Source organism: Kogia breviceps, chromosome 5 (assembly GCF_026419965.1).
Source record: "Kogia breviceps isolate mKogBre1 chromosome 5, mKogBre1 haplotype 1, whole genome shotgun sequence".
NCBI lineage: Eukaryota > Metazoa > Chordata > Mammalia > Artiodactyla > Physeteridae > Kogia > Kogia breviceps.
This window is the reverse complement of record NC_081314.1, coordinates 35916419-35943249: the sequence shown is the minus strand read 5'-3', so window position 1 is coordinate 35943249 and position 26831 is coordinate 35916419. Positions and strand designations below refer to the sequence as shown.

The window sequence follows — 26831 nt, the reverse complement described above, 5'->3', positions numbered from 1 at the left end:
CATTGCTAATCTGGGTCCTCTGGGGCCTCTGCCAGCTTGCAGTTGATGAACAAAAAGAGAAAGTTAAACAAAGTATCATTTGGGTAGCTAGTTAAAATGCTGTGACTCAGAGTCAGATTACTCAGTGACATACTCAGTGGGTTTAAGAGTTTTGGAGCAAAATGTCTCTAAACAGAACACATCATCTGAGTGCATAGGGCAAATAGGTATATGAAATACTGAATAAGAAAGCTGATGAAGGGAGGTTGTGGCAGACCTTTTACTTCTTTTAGTCCTCTAGAAGATGGTTACCAAGGTATCAGCCTGGGCTGTGGTCGCATCTAAGGTTTGGCTGAGGAAGGAACCCCCGCCTCAATCATATAGCTGTTGGTAACATTCAGCTGCTTATGATGGCTTCAGTTTATACTTGGATGTTGGCCAGAGACTACCCTAAGCTCCCCGCCAAATGGTCCTCTCCATAAGGAAGCTCATAACATGGCAGCTTTCTTTTTCAAAGTTAGCGAGGGAGAGTCTCTCCTCACAAAATAGGCATTACAATCTCATGTAACATAATCATGCCCCTTAAGCCCATACATCCCATCATCTCTACCATATTCTATTTGTTAGAAGCAAGTTACAGGTTCTCCAGGGGAATCAGCTCTGCAAAGATCTGACTACCATGAGGTAGAAATACTAGGGTCCATCGTACAGTATGTCTGCTCCAGCTGAAATGAATACATTTTTCAGGGAGCTTTCTTTTAATATGAGAAAATATTCTCAAGCAGCCTGAAGATACTCTGTATCATCAATTGCATCTGCTCTAATCCTCTGATACTGAGAGGGAGACAAAATGTGAAAGGAAACATGGAACTTAGAGTGATTATTTCATTCTTAAGAATGCTTATGCAAAAAACTGGGCATCTAATACTGTGAATAAATGTATATATTAGAAAAAGACTAGGCAGGGACAAAAGCTGAAATCACTAAAATATCAAAATATATTTTAAGAAGACAGAGTCCATGGGGAAAAAAAAAAAAGAAGAAGAAGAAGAAGAAGAAATCCTGGGCTCTAAGCACCAAGAATGAGAGAGAAAGCAAAGCTGTTTCTTAAAAGAAGTGAACAACTTAGCCATCCAAATGCTGAATTGGCAACCCCGAATGTTAATCACAATAAACATCACAGTTTTACTCTTCCTTGATGGGTAACTGATCATCAAAAGTCCAAAAAAAAAAAAAAAGTCAATCCAAAGTCAATATAACCAAGAGGTATTTTCACCCTCTTCTCAGACTCCACGGAGAACTAGGATATTTGCTTATGGGGTGTGTTAATTTCCTAAGCATCTACAAGAGTGCTGGGCACAGAGGAGATGCTTAAACTATGTCTGTCCAATTACTTTTTGGTGATTCCTTGGCATTACTTTTCACCAGAGACAAGCCAAAACAATCTCTCTCTAACTTAGGTCTTCAGAAGTTTTTCTGGAGCAGACCACTCTTAAGTTTATATAAGCTGTTTTAGTTGCAAAGTAAGGTACAGATGAAAGCACAAAGAAATTTGGTGCATTCTCAAGAGAACAGGGTTAATATTTAAAGCAGCTTTGTTAAAAATATGGCCCGAGAACTCGAGAGCTCCTAATTCATTATCAACATCCGAGCTAGGATGGGAGGGATGCTGAGTGGAATAAATTCCTGGGGGTCATGTGTTGCCAAGGGCGCCCTGAAGACATAACTGATTCAAGAAGAGATTCCCCAAAATAAGAAAAACAGGTCAGAATATAGGAAACTATGTGCACCTTGTTTGTAAATAATAATAATAATAATAATACGTTTTTTTAATAGGACTTTGAAACTTTGAGGGATAACATTAATTACACTGAAATGTGAGATATATCTGACCTATTATTAAATATAGGTTCTAATTGAAGAATGACCTTACAAAATAATTACATTTGTTTTTATTTTTAAGATTAAACTATGAGTTCCAGTTTTGTATCACAGATATACTAGCCATGATTTTATGATGAGTGTATTAAAGAGTAAGGTAAAATTTTCTTTATCTGAGGTTTCAAAATAGAAGTTCTGATTCTGAGTTTACAATACTGAAAGTGTGCTCTTTGAATAAGGGAAAGGAATACATTTAAAAGTTTCATTCTGTATTTGTTCCTGCCACTCCTGGTTTAATTTTGTATGCGAATCCTTGACTATTTGGTAAGAGTTCCATCAGCATTTGAAAACCATAATCTTACCGAGACTGACAAATTTATTTTGATGCCATGAGGTAATAAAAATAAGTTGAAATACTAATCTGGTAATCTTGATTTGTCTCATGTAATCTTCTGTAATATTATTTTCATATTATAAAAGTAAGATATTACTAATTTAAATATCCTCATTTTTAAAGTTTCAAAGTGATATTTAAGTCAAGAGGCTATATAAGAAACAGTTGCTGCTTATTAATAAAACCTTATGATAATATAGGATGATTGATTTAGTTTGTTAGCTTTTCTGTGACTTTCCTCCAGTTTATCTTGTCTTTTTTTTGTAGGTGTATTTCAGCAAATTAACAGAATTCATTAGCTATACTATATATACATGCCACTAAAGCTGAATATTTTATATATATATATAAATATGTGTATGCAACAGATATTTACAAAATTACAATAGTGCTATTTTTATGCCTAGTGTTATGGGATTCTCGTAATACTATAGTTTTAATTTTAAATTCATACTGCACTCTAGTGGGGAATGAGATCAATGCAAAATTTTTCTTATGTTGGTACTTTATAGTGCTAATTATGGATTATTTACACTTTAAAAAGTGAAATGTATAAGAGTGCTGTGATCTGTAATTTACTCAAAGGTGAGATGGTATAATTTAAATATTCCATGTAATATATAATATTTAACCTTATAGTACGATATGATTTTTTCTCTAAATTTGTTTTAAAAATAAAGTTCACTAATGAAACAGCTCATTTGATTTCTCATAGTGTATTTGACATCTATATATACATATATATTTATATTTATATATTTGTATATATGGATATAATTTATACCATGCGGATCCTAATATAAGGAAATAGAGAATCAAAGTTAATCCCTTATTTTTTCTAACTAGAAGACAAAAGAGTGGCCAATTTTCTTCCATAAGTTTGAAAAATGAGGATTAGATTTTAAAATACTGGCTTGTAACATTTCATTTTTGATCTTAATTTCATTCAGCAAGTTTATTTAAACTCTGTGGAGGAACCTTTGGCAACAGTGTCTTTGTCTCCACTAGAACCACCTTTCAAATACCTAGCAGTTTTCTCATTTTTTTCTAAGTTATCTCAAATTAAATTAGTGCTTTTGAAATCCATTTATGGTGTTGTCTCTGGAAATTTTATTCCACGTAACCAGTATCCAATCACATGCCAGTAGTACATATTTTTTTTTCTGTTTCACTCCATAAATGCTTATTAAGGATTTACACAACCTTTTGCTAATTCTTAAGATCACCTTTGAAAGGTTTCTCCAAAATATCTTACAGTTGCAGTTGTGAGATCATATCCTCACAAATAATGACTGAATCTTTGTTACATTGTCTACTTTCTTTTTTATTGAGCCAGTCGAGAAAAGTTGCTTGAGAACTACAAACTCTATAAGAATTTGTACATATTATACATAGTGCAACTTTCCTTTAGTGGAATGGTCTAGCTTGATGTGTCTTCCCCAGACATTATTTCTTTTTATAATAAATTAACTGAGAAAGCTCTTTATATTGGACTCTATAAGGCATTTAATATTAGTAGATTCCGCTTTTCAGAGAGAGAATTTTTGAGAACAAATGTTGTCATGCATTTGAGCGATATTTAGACTTTGACTTTTGTTTTCTCAAAGAATTGACTTCAGGGACTTCCCTGGTGGTGCAGTGGATAAGACTCTGTGCTTCCAGTGTAGGGGGCCTTGGTTGGAGTCCTGGTCAGGGAATTAGATCCCACATGCATGCCGCAACTAAGGAGCCCACATGCTACAACTAATGAGCCCTCATGCCACAACTAATGAGCCCGTGTGCCACAACAAAGACCCAGCACAACCAAATTAATTAATTAATTTTAAAGAAAGAAATTGACTTTGAAAGAAATAGCCAAAATTTATCACTTGCCACCCTCTGTATAAATATTATTAAAACTCAAAGGAGGGCTTCCCTGGTGGCGCAGTGGTTGAGAGTCCGCCTGCCGATGCAGGAGACACGGGTTCGTGCCCCGGTCCGGGAGGATCCCACATGCCGCGGAGCAGCTGAGCTCGTGAGCCATGGCCGCTGCGCCTGCGCGTCCGGAGCCTGTGCTCCGCGATGGGAGAGGCCACAACAGTGAGAGGCCCGAATACCGCAAAAAAAAAAAAAAAAAAAAAAAAAAAAAAAAAAAAAAAAAAAACTCAAAGGATTAAAACATCTTATCAAATGAACTTATAATTTCTTTTTTTTACTAAATAGTTGGTAGTCATCTACTTAAACTAGTCATTTTCCAACTGTATCACCATGAAAAATCTACAGTTCAAATTTTTATTTTCATCTAGATGAACAATGACTGTTAGATGTACTTGCAGACCAAGATTTTTAAGGGATTTTTTGTTTAGTATTGGTTCTGCCACCATTTATGGAACAAGCCTGTGCTAAGTGTGTTCTACACTTATAAGTCCCTATCCTCCTCATTTAAAAATATTCTATGGCGGGCTTCCCTGGTGGCGCAGTGGTTGAGAATCCGCCTGCCGATGTAGGAGACACGGGTTCGTGCCCTGGTCCGGGAAGATCCCACATGCCGCGGAGCAACTAAGCCCATGAGCCATGGCCGCAGAGCCTGTGCGTCCGGAGCCTGTGCTCCGCAACGGGAGAGGCCACAACAGTGAGAGGCCCGCATACCGCAAAAAAAAAAAAAAAAAAAAAAAAAAAAAATTCTATGGCAAGAGAAAGCATTGCAAAAACAAGAATATTTTAGTTTAGTTTACTTATGCTGTTTACAGTTGTATGCCTTTATAGGTCATGTGTAAAATCCTTTTTAAAATATGGTTTATTGTGCTCTAAACTGCATGTTTGCTGATGTCATTTATTGTCATTTCATTGTTAGTACAAATTATTGTAGAACCTCAAGATTCTTGGAAATCTTAGATTTTGACAAGCAAGCAAAACCAAGAACAAGGGATAAAACCAATCATGGTCAAAACAGTGGAACCTGGCTTGTTAACTTTGAAATAAAACATTGGAAGTATTTGTAAGGAAAGTTTTCCATTCAATAAAATTAGGTTTGGTTGTCAGCTAATATACACTTCTTTAAACACTTTTGATTTTGTGTTAATATTGATTGTTGTGATAGGGTTGAAATACTAACCAAAAATGAGGTTTCTGAATTCTTAATCATATGGAGAATGGTTGGATAACACTGTGTTGTGTCTGTGTGTGTGTGTGTGTGTGTGTGTGAGTGAAAATGGCTCATCCTTCATTTTCATTGGAACCAATCATTATTACACACGAGGACTCAGTGGAGGTGTGTTAGATTCTTTGTTAATGATTTGGCAGGTTAGTTATTTTGCTGTCAAAGTTGATTTAGAGGAAATGGCTTGAAGCCATGGTCCATATTGGATTTCCCATCCTTTCCTCTCTGCACTGAATTTACCTCCAAGTCACGTGCAGGGCAGCTTGAGAAACCAGGGTTGTGAAGCCTTGACATTTTATGTTGTATTTGGCAACTGAGAAGATAAGAGAATGTACTTTTAAGCCAGTTTGAAGTACAGGGTCAAGATGGCAGGCCCCATGCAAGGCAATGGTCCTTCCCCACACCCTCCCCGTCGCACTTCACCTTTCCTGTTGTGGAGATGAATGAGCAAAGGATGAAGAGAAGAGAAGCTTCTGTCTTAGTTCTTTCCCAGAGTACAGAAGCTCCAAAGAAATTTCTGTTTTATTGGTCAAGGAAAGATATAGACAATGGTTTTGAACTAGTCCCTAACTTTTTTTTTCAATTTAAATAAACTTTTTATTTTACAATAGTTTTATATTTGCAAAAAAGTTCCCAAGTTAGTAGAGTTCTGTAAAACCCACCCACCTACTTTTCTTTACTGTTGACAGATTGGTCTGGTGCATTTGTCACAACTAACAGACCAGTAATAGGACAGTAATGTTACTGGGACTCTATACTTTATTTGGACTTTATTAGGGTTTTTTACACCGATGTCTTTGTTCTTTTCCAGGATCCCATCTATGACACCACATTATTTTCTATTTGTGCAGTCAGTTGTTTTTTAAAAATTTTTATTGAAATATATTTGATTTACAGTGTGTTAATTTCAGGTGTACAGTGAAGTGATTCAGTTATATGTGAAAAAATATATATGTATACATATTCTGTTTTGTATTCTTTTCCATTATATGTTATTACAAGATACTGAGTAGAGTTCCCTGTGCTATACAGTAGGTCCTTGTTGATTATCTATTTTGTATATAATAGTGTGTATATTTTAATCCCAAACTCCTATTTATCCCTCCTCCCCTTTCCCCTTTGGTAACCATGCGCTTATTTTCTGTGTAGGACACCACATTTTATTTAGTCCTAATATTTCCTTAGGCTCCTCTGGGCTGTGATAATTTCTGACTTTCCTTGTTTTTGATGACCTTGACAGTTTCCAGGAGAAATGGTCAGATCTCCTGTAGAATATCCTGCATTTCGGGTTTGTCCGATGTTTTTCTCACAGCTTGACTTGGGTTGTGTGTTTTTCTGAGGAAGACCGCAGAGGTGAAATACCATTCTCCACACATCATGTCAAGGATACAGGTCATTAACATGATGTATCACTGTTGTTAGCTTTAGTTACACAGCTTAGGCCATGTTTGTCAGGTTTCTCCATTGCAGAGTGACTTTTTCTTCTCCTTCCATACTGTGCTGTTTGGAAGCAAGTCACTAGACATGTAGCCTACACTTAAGGAATAGGGAGTCATGATCCATCCCTCCTTGAGGAAGGAGCATCTATTTAATTATTTGGTATACTCCTATATGGGAGGTTTGTATCTTCTTCCCCATTTAATGTTTTAAAATCAGCATGTACTCACTGATATATATATATTATATTTTGGGTTATAATCCAATAATATATTTAGTTATTTAGCTGTGTTCATGGGGAGCTCCTTCAGTTCACTCCTGTGTCTCTTACCCAGCTTTTAATTATTAATCAGTTGGGTTACACCAAACTTAGGGTTCACCAGTGGTACAGCCTGTTACCCTGGGATGAGGTGGGAAAGAGAATAGAATATCAGCACCTTTTTTTTTTTTCTTTTTTCGTCTTTATTGGAGTATAATTGCCTTACAATGTTGCATTAGTTTCTGCTGTACAACACAGTGCATCATTTATATGTATATATATATCCCCATATCCCCTCCCTCTTGAGCCTCCCTTCCTATCCCATCCCTCTAAGTCATCGCAAAGCACCGAGCTGATCTCCCTGTGCTATGCTGCTGCTTCCCACCAGCCAACTGTTTTACATTCAGTAGTGTATATATGTCGATGCTACTCTCACTTCACCCCAGCTTCCCCCTCCCACCCCATTGCAGCACTATTTACAATAGCCAGGACATGGAACCAACATAAATATCCATTGACAGATGAATAAAGAAGATGTGACACATATATACAATGGAATACTACTCAGCCATAAAAAGGAATGAAATTGAGTTATTTGTAGTGAGGTGGATGGACCTAGAGTCTGTCATACAGAGTGAAGTAAGTCAGAAAGAGAAAAACAAATACCGTATGCTAATGCATATATATGGAATCTAAAAAAAAATTTAAAAATGGTACTGATAAACCTAGTTGCAGGGCAGGAATAAAGAGGTAGACATAGAGAATGGACTTGAAGGTCAGCACTTTTTAGGACAATCTTCATACCAAAAGCTGGTGCTTTGGTACAAGTGATGATCTTTCAGTTTTTATCTCAGAAGGCTCTAAAGTGGGTTAAAACAATGCACTAGAAATCAAATTCAGCAAGCATGTTGCCTCCTAGGGAAAGAAAATATTGTTTCCAGTTTTATTTTTCTCAAGTTATGCTCAGGTACATTGTTTAATATGGATTATCAAAGATAAGTTCTCGATGTATGCCACCTTTTAATTATTTCTATGAATCCGTAGGAGCAAATTCAGTTCCACATCTACAAAATAAAAAAATATATACAAACAAATACCTGATTCCTACAGTAATCATTCCTGTGGTAATCCTAGTCCTTAAACCTTTTACATGATGCAGTGTGGATACACATTTTTGTGTGAAGCAACAGACTTTCATAGCATTTTAGTGGTTCTGGACATGCAGGTTAGGTGGGGGAAAAAAAAAAGATAAATTGATAAAATATTTTGGGTTTCAATCCAGTTGCCAAGAGCCTGTGGATGGTGACCTCTAAAGTTTTTCCTCAATGCATCTTAAATGAACAAAATTTCCCTTCCAGCATTTAAATGATACTTTTACCATATTAGGAGTAAAAGAGTAGAAATTACTCAATCATATAGCTTCCTATTTCAGAGAGTACCATTTGAAATAACGGCAGTTTTCTTTCACAGTCTGTACATGTTTTGTGATGTCACACCCCGGTTACAAGAGTTAATTTGAAATTCCCTTTTTCCTTTAAGAGTTTTTATCCTTGCCCCTCCCCCTCCCAGTGCAAAATTAATTTTGACTCAGGTGGTATAGTTGTCACTTTCTTTTGTGATAAGGGAACTCCTCACATGTAAGCAAATAAATCTTATAGCAGGAAAGAAATTTCTTCTCCAGCATTTTCCCTGCTAAATCATTGGCCAGCATTCTTATTTTATAGGTCAAGATGGAAATAATCAAGGAAGAAACTATTTCTCTCCAAACTTATGCATATATTTCTCAAAAATGTTGTGTCACAAGGACTTGTGTACTGGAATTGTCTGTGTAGTTTGACCTAGTTCTGATAAACATAAACCCTGCATTCAGTAGGTTAGTACAAGCTCTTTTTTTGGCTTATTTCTTTCAAATATATTCATTTATTTTTTCATAATAAATGTAATAAGTGGTCATTAGGTACAATTTTGAAAATATGGAAGAAATGAAGGGGAAAGAAGCCAACTCTAATCTCATCATTCAGAATCAATGACTACTAATATTTTTCCTAAGTTCTTATTTGTGTTTTACATAGTAGTAAACATATTATATGTAAATTTACATCTTGTGTTTGTTTTTCACTTGTATAGAAATAATTTCGTTATATAATTTTCCCTATCTGTTTTTATTGCCTATAGAACATCACAGTGATTAAATGCACCTTCATTTAATCATTTTCATTACTTAATTATATTTGAGATAAAAGATTTTAAAAATACAGATTAACTCTAGAAAAAAAGAAGTTTTGAAACATTCTGAATACAACCTGTAGTAAATACCTAAATTGCTTTATTTATATGAAATAAAAAAGCTAATAAATACAGTTATATAGTTTCCTTTGACTAAAATTATGTGATAATTTTACAAAGCCTCTAAATTTTCTTTTCTTTCTTTCTTTCTTTATTTTTTGGGCTGTGTTGGGTCTTCGTTGCTGCATGCCAGCTTTCTCTAGTTGCGGCAAGTGGGCGCTACTCCTTGTTGCAGTGCACGGGCTTCTCGTTGCAGTGGCTTCTCTTGTTGTGGAGCACGGGCTCTAAGCGCGTGGGCTTCAGCAGTTGTGGCTCGCAGGCTCAGTAGTTGTGGCTCATGGGCTCTAGAGCACAGGCTCAGTAGTTGTGGTGCACGGGCTTAGTTGCTCCGTGGCATGTGGGATCTTCCTGGACCAGGGGTCGAACCCGTGTCCCCTGAACTGGCAGGTGATTCTTAACTACTGCGCCACCAGGGAAGTCCCTAAATTTTCATTTAAATATAACCACTCAAATTGTGTATTTAATGTTATTCTAATAACGGCCACCTGAGTAAGAAAGATAAAGTTTCCTTTTTAAAAAGAGGTTAGTGTATTTTAAATAAATTAGTCTACCAAAAAGCATGAATTATATACTTAAAAGCTTTTACTCTCTTTAAAAATTGGATACTTCAATATCCATTAAGAGATTCAAGTATTAGGTGTTTAGCTTGAGTCAGTAGTTAGATTTTCTTTCATCATTTACTGACAAACTACTCCTTACACATTGTCAAAATTATTTTGGCATTTGTTATCTCGTTTGCCTGATACCAAAGCCCATGTTCTTCCCGTCACTGTCAATAAGTTTTGTAACGGCAGGACCACTCTTGTCTTGTCTTGCTCATCAGTTTTTCTCCAGCATCAAGGAGAGTGCTTGCCACCCAGTAGGCAGTTAATAAATGCATGTTAAAATAATGATTGCTCTCCTCTGCTATTATTTCCAAAGACTATGAAAAGATCTTTGAAGAATCTGGAAAATTGGAATGGAAAATCATATCTAGACTGTAAAAGTTATGCAGAGTTCTGTTAGTAAAAGCACAGAAAAATCTTAGAAAGGATAGAAAGGAGCCAGTATTCTTTTAAGTGATTTATAAATAAACAGTAAAATATGTATTGCAATGGTTGCTTTAATTATTACCATCTCAAGGTCAGAGATTCTGCAATTGTCAGTTGCCCATTTCTCTTAGATTTGAGTATACAAAGCTTATATTTATCCAAAAATAATGTATTCCAAAATAATAGATCTGTCACACATTTTTTGCACCCTGAGTATAAAGGTATCTTGGATATTCAGAACCTCTTATGTATTTGAGGTACAAAACATACATTTTTAGGTACTGGAACAATTTTAACTTTTTTATATATGTAGGATGTGTCCATCCAAACGTAAGTGATTTTACTTAATTGGTAAGGAATATGAAAATAAGATAATTTTATTTAGTTGTTGAAATCAAAAGGGAAATATCTAATACATTAATGCTTAGTAAAGAGCATGATAATTAAGAGCTTGTGATATGAAGATAAATAAAACCGAATGCTGATCCCAATGGTACAACTTATTAGGTTGTGTGACCCTAGGTGAGTTATTGAAACACTCTAAACCTTAGTTTCCTTAGTTATGAAACAGGAAAAACTATAGTTTATTCATTGTTTCCTTTTTCATCGTTATGATGGTTAAATGAGGTAATGCATGTTAACCATTTGTCATTTAACACAACATTTAACACAGTGTTTAACATAGAAGAAGCAAAGTGAAACATTTGCCATTTGTATCCCAAGAAAGATATAAAGATGTAATGTATAGTGTGAAAGCCACCTATTAAAATGGGACGAAGTGGAAATTTTGAATTCTAAGTGTCTAGGACAATGCTTATTTGCTACTCGATTTAATAAGGAATCTTTTCATTTATTTTTAATTTTTATTTATTAATTTTTTTCTATTGAAGTACAGTTGATTTACAATGTTGTATTAGTTTCAGGTGTAGAGCAAAGTGATTCAGATATATATAACATATATATATATATATGTTCCTTTTCTGATTCTTTTCTGTTATAGTTTATCAAAAGATATTGAATATACTTCCCTGTGCTGTACAGTAGGACCTTGTTGTTTATTTTATATAGAGTAGTGTGTATCTGTTAATGCCAAACTCCTAAGTTATCCCTCCCACTCCTTTCCCTTTTGGTAACCATAAGATTATTTTCTATGTCTGTGAGTTTATTTCTGTTTTGTAAATAAGTTCATTTGTATCATTTTTTAAAAAAATTTCACTTATAACTGATATCATATGATACTTGTCTTTCTCTGACTTACTTCACTTAGTATGATAATCTGTAGGTCCAGCCATGTTGCTGAAAATGGCAGTATTTTATCATTTTTTATGGCTGAATATTATTCCATTGTGTGTGTGTGTGTGTGTGTGTGTGTGTGTGTGTGTGTGTGTGTGTGTGTGTGTATTTAGTGCTCCTACACTGTTGGTGGACGTGTAAATTGGTGCAGCTGCTAAGGAGAACAGTATGGAGGTTCCTTTAAAAACAAAAAAAATAAAGTTACCGTATTATCCTGAAATCCCATTTCTGGGCATGTATCCAGAAAAGATGAAAACTCCAACCCAAATGTTCATAGGAATCTAGGAATCTTGATTGGCTTGTTCATAACTTTCTTTGCCCCCCTAGCTTCTGCATGTGCACAAGATGGAGAGAGTGAGGCTGAGTTTTTACCTGATGACTTTGAAGAAAAACCAGAAAGAGAAAAGAAACATAACAATTTCACTTTGTGCAACGTGTGTAACATTCAGCTGAATTCGGCCGCACAAGCCCAAATCCACTACAATGGCAAATCACATCAAAAAAGATTAAAACAACTCAGCAATGGTATGGTGAAAAATGACAATGGTAAGTGTTTCTAAAGATATATTCTCAGTTTTACATCATCAAGTTATTTGTGTACCTGCAGATGGGGAAATAAAAGAATAGAGTCATCTCTATTTTTAAAACCAGGAAAAACATTAAATAAAAGCTTAGTAGGTTAAAATAAAGAATATCTCACAGCTTTTTGAGAGAGAAGGGGAAATTTATTTGTTGTCTATGCTTAAATTTATTAGGATTGTGATCAGGACCCACCAGGACATTTATTATAATTTGAAAAAGTTGACATTAGGTTTTCTTGATGATTGACTTTAACATAGTTATTTGGAAATGGACTTTCTTTTACATTTTATATAAAACAATGCCTTTTATGTTTGTTTTGTGCATGTTGGGCTTCAATTGGTTAGTTTGTTTGTTTTGTGCATGTTTGGGCTTCAGTTGGTTAGTTTGTTTTGTGCATGTTTTGGCTTCAGTTGGTTAGTAAGACTGCAATTGATTTTTAAAAAATACCTATCTTTTCAGGTAGGTGTTTTAACCAATAAAATATGATCTATTAGTATGTACAGATTGTTTAAATTTGCTGGTGAAAATTAATGGTTTGCTTAATCACTTTAGACTGCTTTTTAAAAGTATAAGTTGAATTTAGGAGTAAGCATATTTTTTAAATAGCACACATATACTTTTGGAAAAGAATGGAAGGTTATTAGAAAAAGCACGGAGTGGTGAGGGAGGGAAGGGTGGAATTCTGCCGCAGGACATAGGGGAGCTGAAACAATAGCAACTCCAGAGTTACAATATTATAGTCTGGTTGGATGTTTCATGTTTCATCGATAAGGTATATTTTATCTAAATTTTAATGACATTTATAAATGAGACTGAATTTTGATCTGTTCCAGTATTTGAGATGGAAGACAAATATAATTCCATAGTTTGCTTCAGGGAAATTATTTCTACCTTGCTTTGTAGTTTTTACTATGAATGAACTGGAATATTCTAACAGAAAGGACTCCTTGTTTCTCTTTTGTATGTCAGATAGTTAATCATGGATCTTATCAGTCAAAAAGATGTAAAAAATAAAGATTGTCATCAGAAAGTAAATAAGAACTACTAAATTCCGTAGACCCAAGATGAACTAGTAAGGCAAATGTACTTATTAAATCATGTTTAAAAATATGGATTTCACAGTCTCTATTTTGAATCTCCTAAGGAAAATCTTTTCCCTATCATTGATATTTAAGTAGAATCATCTTAAATACAGCATGATTCAATTTCAAGTTGTTTTTCTTTAAGTTGATGTTTGTGGGGAAGCAGAATCTGGCCTCTTTCCCTGACACCGAATTAAATCTCAGAGACAGTTTTGGGTGAAGTGGGAAAGAATAGCTTTATGGCTTTGCCAGGAGAAGGGGGACACAATGGGCTAATGTCCTCAAGACGGTGTGTCTTGACCTGGAGAGGGGAGTGAGGGGTTTTATAGTAATGATTCAAAGAGGAGGGCATGATCAGCTCATGGACATTCTTCTAACTGGTGGGGAGGTAAGCAGGAGTCGGCATCATCAACCTTCTGGTTCCAACCATCTGGGGGGTCTATGTGCTTGTGGGCAGCATACAGTTAACTTCTCCCACCTGGTGGGGATTTCAGTATCTGCAAAACAGCTCAAAGATATTGTGACGTGTATCCCTTGAGGGGGAACCAGGACCCTGCCCTAAGGCTGCACTGTTGTTTCTTGACTGCACCACCCTTGTCTCTGCATCCCCTCCCTTCCCCGCTTAGCAACTGTTTGAACCTGTTGTTTGGAACTCAGGGAAGGTCATGGAGGCTGAATGTAGCCTATTTTATGTGATCAAGATATGAGGGACACAGAAAGACTTTTGTGCTGGGGAACCCTACAGGATCCTGCTCAGTTTCAGTGGTGCTAATGGTGTCAGCTTTGGTGTTTTATTTCACTTACCTTGATATTTACAAACCTCTTCAGAGAAGCAATAGATTATGTCACAGAAAGAAACTCAAGAGACATGCCTGGTTTAGAAATTCAAATTCAGACCTAGTCTCAGATGAAATTTAGGATGGTCAACAACTTTCAAATCATAATACTAGGAATGAGTTTCCTCAAATCAAATATTTTAAAATAATTACATCAGTGCACATATTGTGGGCTAGCATTATACTAAAGGCTTTATGTACATCTTCTTATTTATTTTTTCCTCACAGCCAGAGAGATATTTCCATTATCTTCCTCTTACAGATGTGGAAATTGAGGATAATGTCAATTGAATCCTGTACTGAAGGTCACCCAACTGTTAAATGGTCAAACTAGAAATCAAACTCAGGTCTTATTCATTAAATAGGTGTATTCTAAAGTATACTGTCTCCCCCAAATTAATATTCTGTAGAAACTGAGCCTTTCTTTATTCAAGGAGAAAAAATATTTTAAGAGAATATAAAAAATAAAATTCTATCAGATTCTCAACAATGCATTGATCAATATGGTGCTTAACAAATTTTATTGCTACATTTTCTACATATATTATCTTTTCAAGGTTCTTATTAGCATTAAATTAATAAAAGTAATTAAAAATGAGGGCTTCCCTGGTGGCACAGTGGTTAAGAATCCACCTGCCAATGCAGGGGACATGGGTTTGAGCCCTGATCTGGGAAGATCCCACATGCCGTGGAGCAACTAAGCCCGTGTGCCACAACTACTGAGCCCATGTGCCACAACTACTGAAGCCCATGCACCTAGAGACTGAGCTCCGCAGCAAGAGAAGCCACTGCAATGAGAAACCCACACACCACAGGAAAGAGTAGCCCCTGCTCGGTGCAAATAGAGAAAGCCTGCGTGCGGCAACTAAGACCCAACGCAGCCATAAATAAATAAATAAAATAAATAGATTTATTTTAAAAAATGATTATGAATTAACGGGAGCACTGGCCTGAAATCATACTTCAGAGGAGCCCTCACCACTAACTACAGGTGGATCTAACTATGGGCAATCCACTCACAACTGAGTTAGTTGTTACTTTACATTAATATAGCAACATATTATTTCTTTTAAATATCCCTCTGTCTCCCCACTCTAAAAATGTACTTTTTCAGACCTGTTGGGAAAAAGAAAGGAACCCAATTCTGAGCCTTATGTACTTATTAATTGTAGTGCCTCTACATACAAAGAGACCAAGCTAAAGTCAGGAATTCTCAAGAATAATGGATCCTATAAGATTTTAGTTGAGAACAGTATCATTTTTAGTTTATCTAGAGAATGAAATGGGACATAGAAGGAGATAGCATTCTCCTTGAAGATGCACACATAACACATATGACTGCTGTGGACTTCTTCTACCTTTAGAAAACAACCTCAGTTTAGATTTCAAATGGGAAATACATATAGTAGTGTCAAAAAAGGAATAAGATACTAGAGATATTTACCTGAATTCTTCCAACCTTATACATAACTTGTTTTGAGGAATACAAATAACATAAATAAATAGAAATGGAACTAATTTTTATTATTATTCCTTTGAGATTGTCTACATGGGAAAAAAATAATATCACTTCAGTCCTGAATGACTGTAGAACATTGTATAATTACATGCCTAGAGGCGTATCCTCATATATGCTACAAAGATCAAGAATGAACAAGAGACACACCACCCTATCAAAAATACAGTTTCTGTATTTCTGAGCAAAATGTGGCATTTCTCATGTCATTTCTCATGTCATCTAGGGAAAATGATCTTCTGAAGATCACAGTGAAAAAGTAAGTCATGTGTGCTAGTTAATTAGGAGGCCATGGTTCCCACAGGTGAGATTTAACTTCAGTTTTTGACAGTTGCTGCCCTCTTGGCAGAGGTAAAGTTACTTAGGACACGTGTCCACCACCTGCATGTGTGCCGTCCCGTGACACCCAGGTCCTTCCTGACAATAGGGAGTGTTGCCTGCGGAATTCCTCCTGAATTTGCTCCCTTACTGGAGCAAAACCTCCCAGCTTGTTGCCTCAAAAGGCCGTTCCAGCTCCAGATTTGCTGATGCCAGAGTTGCAATTCTATCAAGTCCAGCCCACCCTCCACCAGGTTCACTTTCCTCCTGCCTCTCACTCTGTTCCTGATCCCTAATCCACCACTTGCCCCCAAAATCTTTCTCTCAGAGTCTGCCTGCTGGGAGTCCACCTAAGACATCACCAATACTTCCTATATATTCATAAGTAATATGCATAATATGTTTCATTGTGCAAAAGCAACAACATTTAATACTTTCCCCCATAAGTAGTTTCCATTTAATGCCTATATTTAAGCTTTATCATCAAAAATGCCAAGGGAACAAAAAGAGAACTAGTATTTATTGTTCCAGGTATTTTATATACATCATTTATTGAACCCCAATCAACAATTCTGCAAAGCAACTGTTACTGCATCTCTTTCACAAATAAATTAGCCAAGAATCAAAGGGACTAAGATACTTGCCAAATAGTAACTCCGTGTATTTGTAAAGTTTCCCATGTCTACATTAGCAACAATATACTGATCTCCAGGGCAGACTTACATTCTACTGTCAACAAAATTATGCCATTTATTTGGGTATTTTCTTATGCGATTGACTTTATGTCATTTTTAAGCACTTAACTTACATTATTACAATAAAACTGATGTTTCCTTAAATTTTCTTTACCAACATAACTGCTGAGGACATTTTGCGCAGTGTAATTTATCACTGTATTTTCTGTTATTCCAGAAATACATGTATGTTTATGTTAGTGCACTTTTTGAAGATGAGGTGAGATACAGAAGTGGCAGCAGTGTATTCCATAATTAAAAGTTGCTTAAATGTGTAGAATTTATCATATTCCAGAGATTCCATGCTTTACCCTTTCATGAAAACTATAAACAAAAGAAATTCCAGTACAAACTGCATGACTTACTAACTTTCTCTTTGGAGAAAGTCTTTATTTTTATATTTATGAGGAATATAAGTTTTGCATATAATGATTATTTTCTGATGATAATAATGTCCTCTCTGAGCTGTACATAAATGTACAAAAATAAAACAAAAATCATCAAGAATCCCACAAAGGTAATTACTTCTAATCTTTTTGTCACCATTCTACCAGGTATGCAAATAGATATGAATAAACGATATATGTACAGTATTACATGCAGTATAGCATAATAGTGTTTATAGATGGTCATCTTTTTATGACTGCATATTTTTATATTACTGTAAATAAATTAATAATGCAGTTGAGATTTCTAGCTGAGTGTTGGGATTTTACTGACATTTGTCATTTTGCTTTCCAACTATGTGATATATTCTACAGTGGAAAAACCTTAATATTATCATGAAGTATAAAATGAAATGTTAAAATCAAGTATCATGAGGGGTTTTATCAGAAGACAGAAATTTGAATATAAGAGTAAGAATGCTTCTTTGATTCATAAGAGCATTTTGGAATACATGTTACAAAGGGTACAACTTTCAGGGTATTTAAAGCTTCTATGGCCAACTAATTTAATTCAATTTCAGTGCTCACCATGGTTAAGCTCCGATTAATGCCTGTTGAAGTATCGAGTAACAAGTTGACCTATTGTGGCAGCTTTACTTTATACACACTGTCTTTGTCATATTTGCGTTATTTTATTAAGCCTGGTTTTCTAGTTTTATTGCGCTGAAACGGCTATCAGATAATTCAGTTTTATCTTAACAGTATTCTAGACTCTTTCGGTGCTCATTTTTCTGTAGCACATAAATCTAGTATTGTTGCCCTTATCTTTCCTCTTAGCATTACATTTTCTTTTATTTAACAGAGAAGCTAAATGAAATTTTACTTTCTAGCTTCCACTGATCTATTCTCTTTGCTCTTTCCATTGATTATCCCAGATGAGGTTAAAAGTGTCAGTAGACTTTCAATTTACAAGATGTTCCTTCTCCTGCAACATTGGTAGTTAATAAAAATAAAATAGCTTCATAGAATTTTCTGATACTTCAAGCCTTGAGATATATATATATATACACACACACACACATATATAATATATGTAAATTTCTCATTTACATATAATTTTGTCTCATCTTTTAATCTCCAAGTACTATTCATGCTTTTGTAGAATGTCAATAAAGTAATTAGAATTTGCCAGTACATTTGTGGATTCTTAGTATTCCCTTTTGAGATCATTTTATTTAACAATGAAAACTGCTTTCTTAATGATATCTTATCTATATTAGTATATGACATGCAATAAGGAATATTGCTTTGCTCATACTTCTCTCTTATCAACCATACCCTTTAGAAGGTTCAGCCAAGGGGAGAAAATTTAAAAATGCTGATGTTAAATTGCCCAACATTATGTAATAAGTTATTTTGTTCTTGTTTGAGTCTTCTAAGTTTCTTTTTATCACTGAGGGATAAAAATATGGGGAAAAGGAACAAATGCTGATTTACTATGTTCAAATTTTGAGTAGGTCTCTGGCTTTGGTTACTGATTTTTTTTTTTCTCCCTGAAGAGAAAACACATTGATTTTTCCATAAGGGATAGATTTCTAGTCATTAGCTACTTGTTTCACCTGGACTTAATATTAATTCCATTGAAGGACAACATCTTTTTCAACACAGAGATTTCTTTATGCAATCTGTGTCCTGAAGAAACCCCTCTTTACTGGGATAATGGTGAGGTTTTACAAACTTAGGTTGATAATCTAGGCTGGCCCCTGTCAGGAGGTCATGCCACTGTGCCCAAGATAAGTGTACTCTAGTTGTTCATAAGCACTGTTATCCATGACAAATTAGATGAAATGACCATTAAGGGAAACTTGAAGAGAAAAAAGGATGAATTAAATGCATGCATTTAGGTAGAGGACAGAATTTATTTGAGATAGAAGAGATTTCAATTTGTGATTCTCTGTGTGTATATGGGGGTATATATTTGGGAGCGTTTGAAGAATTGCGGGAATTGGGGGCTTATAGCAGTGGTGGTATAAACTGGGAGTGGAGAATAAATTTTTTTGGTCCATCTGAACTTCAGATGTTTAGCATGGGTAGAACTACCTCTTCTTTCCTTACCTTTTTCCTCTTTCAGTCACTAACCATTGCCAGCAGAAGCATCTTCCAGTCCTAGTGTTTCCCTACCCTCCAATCTTAGAAAAATAAACATTTTCCCCACTTTTCCAGGTTTGAAAGTATGTTTTTTTCACTTTTGTTCTGTTTCCTTTATATTTCCCCTAAAAGTAATTTGCCCATGGTGACAGAGCTAGTAGGTAATAAAGACGGGATTCTTTCAGGTGTGAATTCCCCTTTCCTTAAAAGTTATTTTGCATTTGGAGGCAAATTCTATTTAAATTGACTTCACAGTTTCTACAGTTCCACCCCAGGTATGTCACACTTCATCTTTTTTTTGCATGATTCTCAAAAACACTAAGCAGTGGTATGAGCCTCTGTGTGTGTGTGTGTGTGTGTGTGTGTGTGTGTGTTTAAGACGGTACAATAGATTAATCGTTAAGTAGACCTTTAAAATGTTAATTTTAAGTCTTTAAATAAGGGATAAGAAAGTAATTTTCAAAAATTGCAGCCCAGATACATGTATCTCTTCTGTTTTCAAAAGCAATGATGTGACACAAGAAATTTGAGAACAAAAGTAAATAAATCCATAGCAGCATTGCACACTTGAGAAGAGTAAAATGGTGAGGAATTTCTGGAAGATAAAAAGGAAATGGGATGAAAATGTGGAAAACATGAAATCTAAACACAAATAAGGAAACTCACAGAAGTAGGAAAAAAGAGCCCTATCACTTAGGTTTCCAACAAAATTTCAGAATATCTCTAAGGTTGATCTGAGGTAGCCTTAAATGTAAGGCTCACTGTTTGATGAACATCCTGATGAATTTACATACGTTGATTTGCAGTTAGAAGCTGGGATATAACTGACCTGCCCAGCCTAAATCTAGGAAAGTGAAGAGTAAATTATTCTGGGGACTACAAGCCAGAAAGGTCAGAAAGTGAATTGTTTGATGGGGGTCGAGGATAAGAGAGGTAGAGGAAATAGATATGTCTAATATGAATTTTAAATTTGTTACCTTTGTAATAATGTGTGCTGTAATTCCCTCTTACATCTCACCTGTGGAATCTTCAGTAAAGACAACTTTGCTTACTGACATTTTATGTGAGCTTAGAGTCCTTCTTGGGGACTAAAATGAGTGCCAAGATTATATCCAGGTTGAGGAAGATACAATCATGCAGGTAGAAGGACAAAAGACATATTTCTGTATGCACTGCTCACTTGCAACCACTTGTATCAGGTACAGTGCTGAAGTCAGAGATATGACCAAGACATATTAACTAGTTACTTAAAATTTGCCAACCTTGGGAGGAGAAAGCACATGAACATAAATTTCAATTCAAGATTTTACTTGAGAGAAAACAGGTACTGAAAAAAGACTTTTTTTTTTTTTTTTAGTATAGTTGATTTAAATTTATTTATTTCTTTGGCTGTGTTGGGTCTTCCTTGCTGCACGCAGGCTTTCTCTAGTTGCTGCGAGTGGGGGCCTAACTCTTTGTTTTGGTGTGTGGGCTTCTCACTGCAGTAGCTCCTCTTGTTGTGGAGCAAGGGCTCTAGGCACACAGGCTTCAGTAGTTGTGGCTCGCGGGCTGTAGAGCGCAGGCTCAGTAGTTGTAGTGCACGGGCTTAGTTGCTCCACAGCATGTGGGATCTTCCCGGACCAGGGCTCCAACCCGTGTCCCCTGCGTTGGCAGGCAGATTCTTAACTACTGCACCACCAGGGAAGTCCACACATATGGTTTTATTTCAAGATTTTATTTCAGTGACTCAATAGAAGTATAGCAATACAGAGGAATGTGTGAATGCATCAATGAATAAGAGGTAAAGGACACACACACACACACAGAGTTGATCCTTCTAACATGCAGGTGTTAGGGGTGCTGACCTCCCACGCAGTTGAAAATCCTAACTAAATAACTAAAATCCTTGTATAACCCTCCATATCCATGATTCCACATCCACGGATTCAACCAACTGTGGATCTGGTAGTACCATAGTATGTATTTATTGAAAAGAACATCCACATATAAGTGGACCTGCTCAGTTCAAACCCATGTTGTTCAAGAGTCAACTTGTACATACACACACAGACACACACACACACACACACACACACACACACGAGGCCACATCTTTATCCATTCATCTGTAGACAGACACTTAGTATGTTTCTATACCTTGGCTCTTAAGAAAAATGCTGCAGTGAACATGGGAGTGTAGATATTTGTTTGAGATGCTGATTTCATTTCCTTTGGGTATATATGCAGAGGTGGAATTGCTGCATCAGAAGGTAGATGACTCTGAAGAGACCCACATAGAAACCCATTAGAATCAAATTGTTAAAAGTTAAAGAGAGAATATTGAAAGCAGCAAAAGTGATTTGTTATATACGTGGTTTCAGCAGAAACCTGGAAGGCCAGAAGGGCGTGGGATGATATATTCAAAGTGCTAAAAGGAAAAAAAACCTGCCAACCAAGCCACTAAACGTGGAACATGTATCCTTCACAAATGAAGAGGAGATAAAGGCATTCTCAGACAAATAAAAGCAGAGGGAGTTCATCAGCACTAGAACTGCCTGACAAGAAATGCTAAAGAGAGCTCTCCACGTTTGATCAAAAAGATGCTAAATCAGCAACATGAGAGGGTAAGAAAGGACGAAACTCATTGGTAACGTTAATATATAGACAAAACCAGGATAGACTGTATTACCTTAACAGGGGTGGGTAATCACTTTTAATTCTAGTTTAAACGTTAAAAGACAAAAGTGTTAAAAGTAACTGTAACTAAATTTTGTTAGTGGATACACAGCATAAATAGATGTAAACTTGGAGTCACTCTTTCCCTTCAGTGCTCCCAGATGGCTAACTTTAGCTCCTGGAAGATAAGCTTTCCCGGGAGGCTCAGTATTCAGTGAGATTGTCTCCCAAGGGACCCAGCCCCAGATGCACTTTACACATGATCAGATAGGTCTGCATTTTCACATGAGTGCCACTCAGATGAAGCTAAAGCCTCCACTAGTTATATTTATTTATGTTTTATTCTGGATGCTCCTCTTAGAATATTAAATATATTTTCAAAACTAATATTTGGGTTCACAGCAAGCTTGTTAAGCCATGTCTTCACCACTGTCCCTATCCTTCTGTATTTAAACATGTTATCAGACTAACTGGGTTAGTGGCCTGAAGGAAGAAATTAAAAATATTTATCTTTTACTTAATACTCAATGCCTAATACTTGAAAGTATGTCTTCTATGGAAAGAATTTCTATTCATAACCTAGAGGAGAAGAAAAGTAAGCATGAATTCTTACTATTAACTGTTGACTTAAGAAAAAAAATTTTACCTATTTGTATTTCTGGGGATGTTATTCCAAGCATCTAACACTTGATTTCTTTAAGTAAAATCTGGTACGACTGTAAGTCTTTCCTACTGAGGAATGTTTATGTAAATAAAGCAATAAAACGATGTATGTATATATGTGTATATAATACACAAAAACACAAATAACTAACAATTACTGTGTAGCTTTGAGACGTGTATAAGGCCCTGTTTGAACTGGTAGGGACAGATGGAAATATTGCTGTTCTATAAGGAAGATCTTCTTAAACTAAGACTTATTTTGCTGTTGCTACTTTCTTTCCCGTTCATTCTAATTATTTGTGACATTATTTTATTTACCTTGCCTATTCAATAAGCTTCTTGAAAGAAGCAAATGAGGCAATATAGGTGAAAGGATTTCACCAATCTCTTTTTCATACAAAGATGTGAATTTTAATTAGTATTTTTTTTCCTCTGAAGTGACTCTGAGTTATTGGAACATAAAGGGCTCCAAGCATTTAATAGGAATTTAATTCCATATTAAAACCTAGACTGAAAGTCAAGGAAATACACTGTGAGGATGTGTGAGATTTCTGGAATGTTTCTTACACATCAATTACCCATCACTGCAGTACTCTGCTCTGATGCCATCAAAGCCAAAAGATGTAAGACTTAGGGACAGCAAGGAGGAGGAGAAGTGGGGCAGGTGTGTTGTCTTTTATATGTGGCCTTAAAGAGGAGGAGAAAATGGGCAGTGACCACTGTGGGGAGGACAGGACCACAGACCGAACCCCTAGGTTCCATCAAAAAGTTGTAAAAGAGCATGAAGAATTCGCCTGCATCTGAGATATGGGCCCCGGTGGCTGAATTAACAGACACTTGTATTTGGGGGCCTCTCTGTTAGTGTTTCCAATCAGCATCACCTGCATACTTGGTAAAATCCAATTCGTGGGAGCGTCTCCCGAGTTTCTTGATCCAGAAATGCTGACAGTAGGCCAAGCAATCTGTGTCTTAAAGAGTCCTTCAGGCGCTTCTGTTACAGGCTGAGTTTGAGAATTGCTGCCCTGTGTAATAAATACCATCTCAGAAGCAATAATTTTAAGATTAAATAATGTAGGCAATGTGTTTAGTGCACACAGGCAGTGGACCTTCAATAAAATAAGATGTAGCTCTTACTAAGTTAGTCTTGTCACACACTATAATCAGCTGGAAGAGAAGCCAAGGTTGGGAAACTATCATATAGAGACTTTTAGAATTTATGGTGACCTTAGAAAAATAGTTCAGGGACCCCCTCACCTTTTGACCTGCATACAAATCCCATGGGAACTGAGAAGGGCCTGTGGTTAACCACTTATAATCAGCTCTTAGGTAATGACGTTGCTATTGGTCATATGATCACAGTGTGAATAGCAACGATCTGGTCCATGGCCCCTTTTACTTCTGCTTGACATTGTTTGCAGCCCTCAAAGTCATCTGAAACAGAAGTATGAGTGTTCATAGAAAGGCCAAAGGACAGAAGGTGGATAGCAAATTGGGACTCTGGAGTTCATGTGCTTTACTCCCTTGAATTGTAGCTTTTGTTCATCTGTTTTTAGGAAGCCATTCAACAGTTCTCAGAAAAGAGAGTTTGGAAAGTAGCCATACATTCCTAAAGTTTTCTGGTCATTTTCTATTAACTACATACCTTCAGAGGGAGACAAATAGTACTGTTGGACTAGATAAAATGAGACAAATGCATTAAGCAAGCCGTATATAACCTCCACCATGTAGATCTTACTTTGCAGAGTCACCTAGAAGAGTCCATGCTCTTGCTTTGCTTAGCAAACCTTTCACTTTAATTTTATTTTGAAAATTAAAGCAGCTTCTTTTTTGAAGCTAAACTTAGTTTTTTTTTTTTTTTTTTTTTTTGTGGTACGCGGGCCTCTCACTGCTGTGGCCTCCCCCGTTGCGGGGCACAGGCTCCGGACGCGCAGGCTCAGCGGCCATGGCTCACGGGCCCAGCCACTCCGCGGCATGTGGGATCCTCCCGGACCGGGGCACGAACCCATATCCCCTGCATCGGCAGGCGGACTCTCAACCACTGCGCCACCAGGGAAGCCCTAAACTTAGTTTTAATCGTTGACTCATATGCATAGATTCTTGGAGTGTAGCCACAAGGATGCCGCTACGGTAGATTTTTCAATAATTACATTATGTTTAATTGTGGTCAGCCCATCCTTCTGCAGTTTGGAGGGTTTTCCGAGAAATTACTGAAAATGTGGTCTCCACTTTAAGGAACGTTCTGTCCTTTAAGTAGTGCAGTTAAGTTTAAACGTGTAGTATGATAGATGAGAAGTAACAGAACTTACCTAAGTAGAACCCATTTAAGCATAAGACTTTTCACTGCTTCTCACGCTACTCTTTTAGGGTTGGTGAATTTGTAGTTAATTGGATCTGATCTCTCCGTCATGCATGGCTGAAGAGAAATTTTAAAAGCACACATTTTAACTCATTAGAGCTTCCTTGAATTGTATGGTTTTATATTAAGGTTGTTACACAGATTTTACACAATTGGAATTCTATTCATGCACCTCTTAGTCTAAAGTGGTATTGAATCATAAGAGTAAGCTATAATCAAACTACATTTTTATAATAAGCAGTCCTAAACCCAATGATCACAGAAATGAAATATTTCCTCAGGGTCAGCCTCAGAAACATTGTGTTTTTTTTTTTTTTTTTTTTTTAGAAACATTGTTTTTTAAAGCCCATTCCTCGGGTCAGCCTTCTTCTGTCTTGAAGCCACCATTGCCAGCAGCTTTGGCCTTCCATTTTCCCAACTTCTCACTCAGTAAAAGAGAATGTCTCTTCCTAGTTACTATAGCCAAAAGCCTCATTTATCACTGAATTCTATGGCAAATGCAAGACTAGAGAAAATGGGTAGTAGGTTCTAGAGTCAATCCTTACTTACTCTCTCACTGTGGAAGAAATACTTCCTGAGTGCAGTTACCTGGAAAATTATAATTATCAAGACCCTCTGAGGTATTACAGAAATTTAAAGGATAATAAACATTAACTGAGCTCTTGTATGGGCCAAGAATAAAATCTCCTTTTCAAAAAATTTCTATGGGAAAATCACATAATCTTTGCAAACTCAAAAAGGGCTCTTTGGCCCATAATGGATTTTAAAAGTGCATCTGAGAACATCAGGTCGTAGCCTAGTTTTGTATACCTTGTGGGCAGGATTTGGCTCATTTTGGGGTTTCAAAATAATTTGAACTTTTGCTAAGAAAATTAATTTTTGAACATGGAAACATTTTATTGCCTGCTGTCCTCTTATATGTTTAGATTTTAATATTTATCACTTAGAAGGATTTTTTAGTTATAAATGCACACTCTGCAAGTAGGTAGCATTGGTTTTAAATTTCAGATTATTCCACAAAATAGAAAAATAATTTTATCAAGATATATCACATCCTGACCCCTTCAAAATTTCCATCCAAAACTCTTATTAAGAGTACTTGAATAACTAGTTTGTTTGCTATTAGTGTAAACATTAGTTTACTCTCAATAACAGCCTTTTTTAGTTTCATTGTTGTCGATCTGAGTTTATCTTAGAATGGCGAACTTATAAAAGACATATTATTTGAAAATAGTTAACTTCATTTTATGAGATATCCTAACAGTGACACTGTAGCATTTTAAAGAATAATCATATATTAAAAAGTTTTTTAAAGACGATAGGAAATATGGATTCCGAATAAAATTACATTCCCTATGAGAGCAATAACTTTAAAGAAGTTTTCTTTTTATTAAAACACACACACAGCATCTATCCAAAGTTAATTTTTTGGGAGGAGGCAGGGGGGACAATTAGCAGAGTAGCCCTCTGCTACCTCAGTATACTCATTATTGTTCTTGTCAGTATGGAGCTGTATTAGCAGAACTTTTAGTGGCAAATGTCAAAAAAAAAATCAAACTGAATTAACAAAAATTGAGTTTATTGGCTCATTAATGAAAAGTCGTGGGTGGAGGTCAGAGAGTGGACTATGCCTGGCTTTAAGCAGAGCCATGTTTAATAGCATGGCCTCTGTTGTCAGACTGTCCTGGTTCCACTACTTACTAACTCTATGATATTTTGCTCACAATACTTAGTCCTTATTTAGCCTCAGTTTCCTCAACTGTGCAATGTGTTTAAGGTTATCTTTTTCAGAGTGT

The 26831-nt window shown here is 36.0% G+C and overlaps 1 protein-coding gene across 1 annotated transcript in view; it reads left to right on the top strand.

The window, feature by feature from the left end:
- ZNF385D (zinc finger protein 385D) overlaps positions 1–26831 on the top strand; it is a 942431-nt gene that overhangs the window by 192878 nt on the left and 722722 nt on the right. The window contains exon 2 of the mRNA XM_067033854.1: positions 12087–12305. Within this exon, the coding sequence (XP_066889955.1) occupies positions 12087–12305 (219 nt within the window). The remainder of the gene's footprint in view (positions 1–12086; positions 12306–26831) is intronic.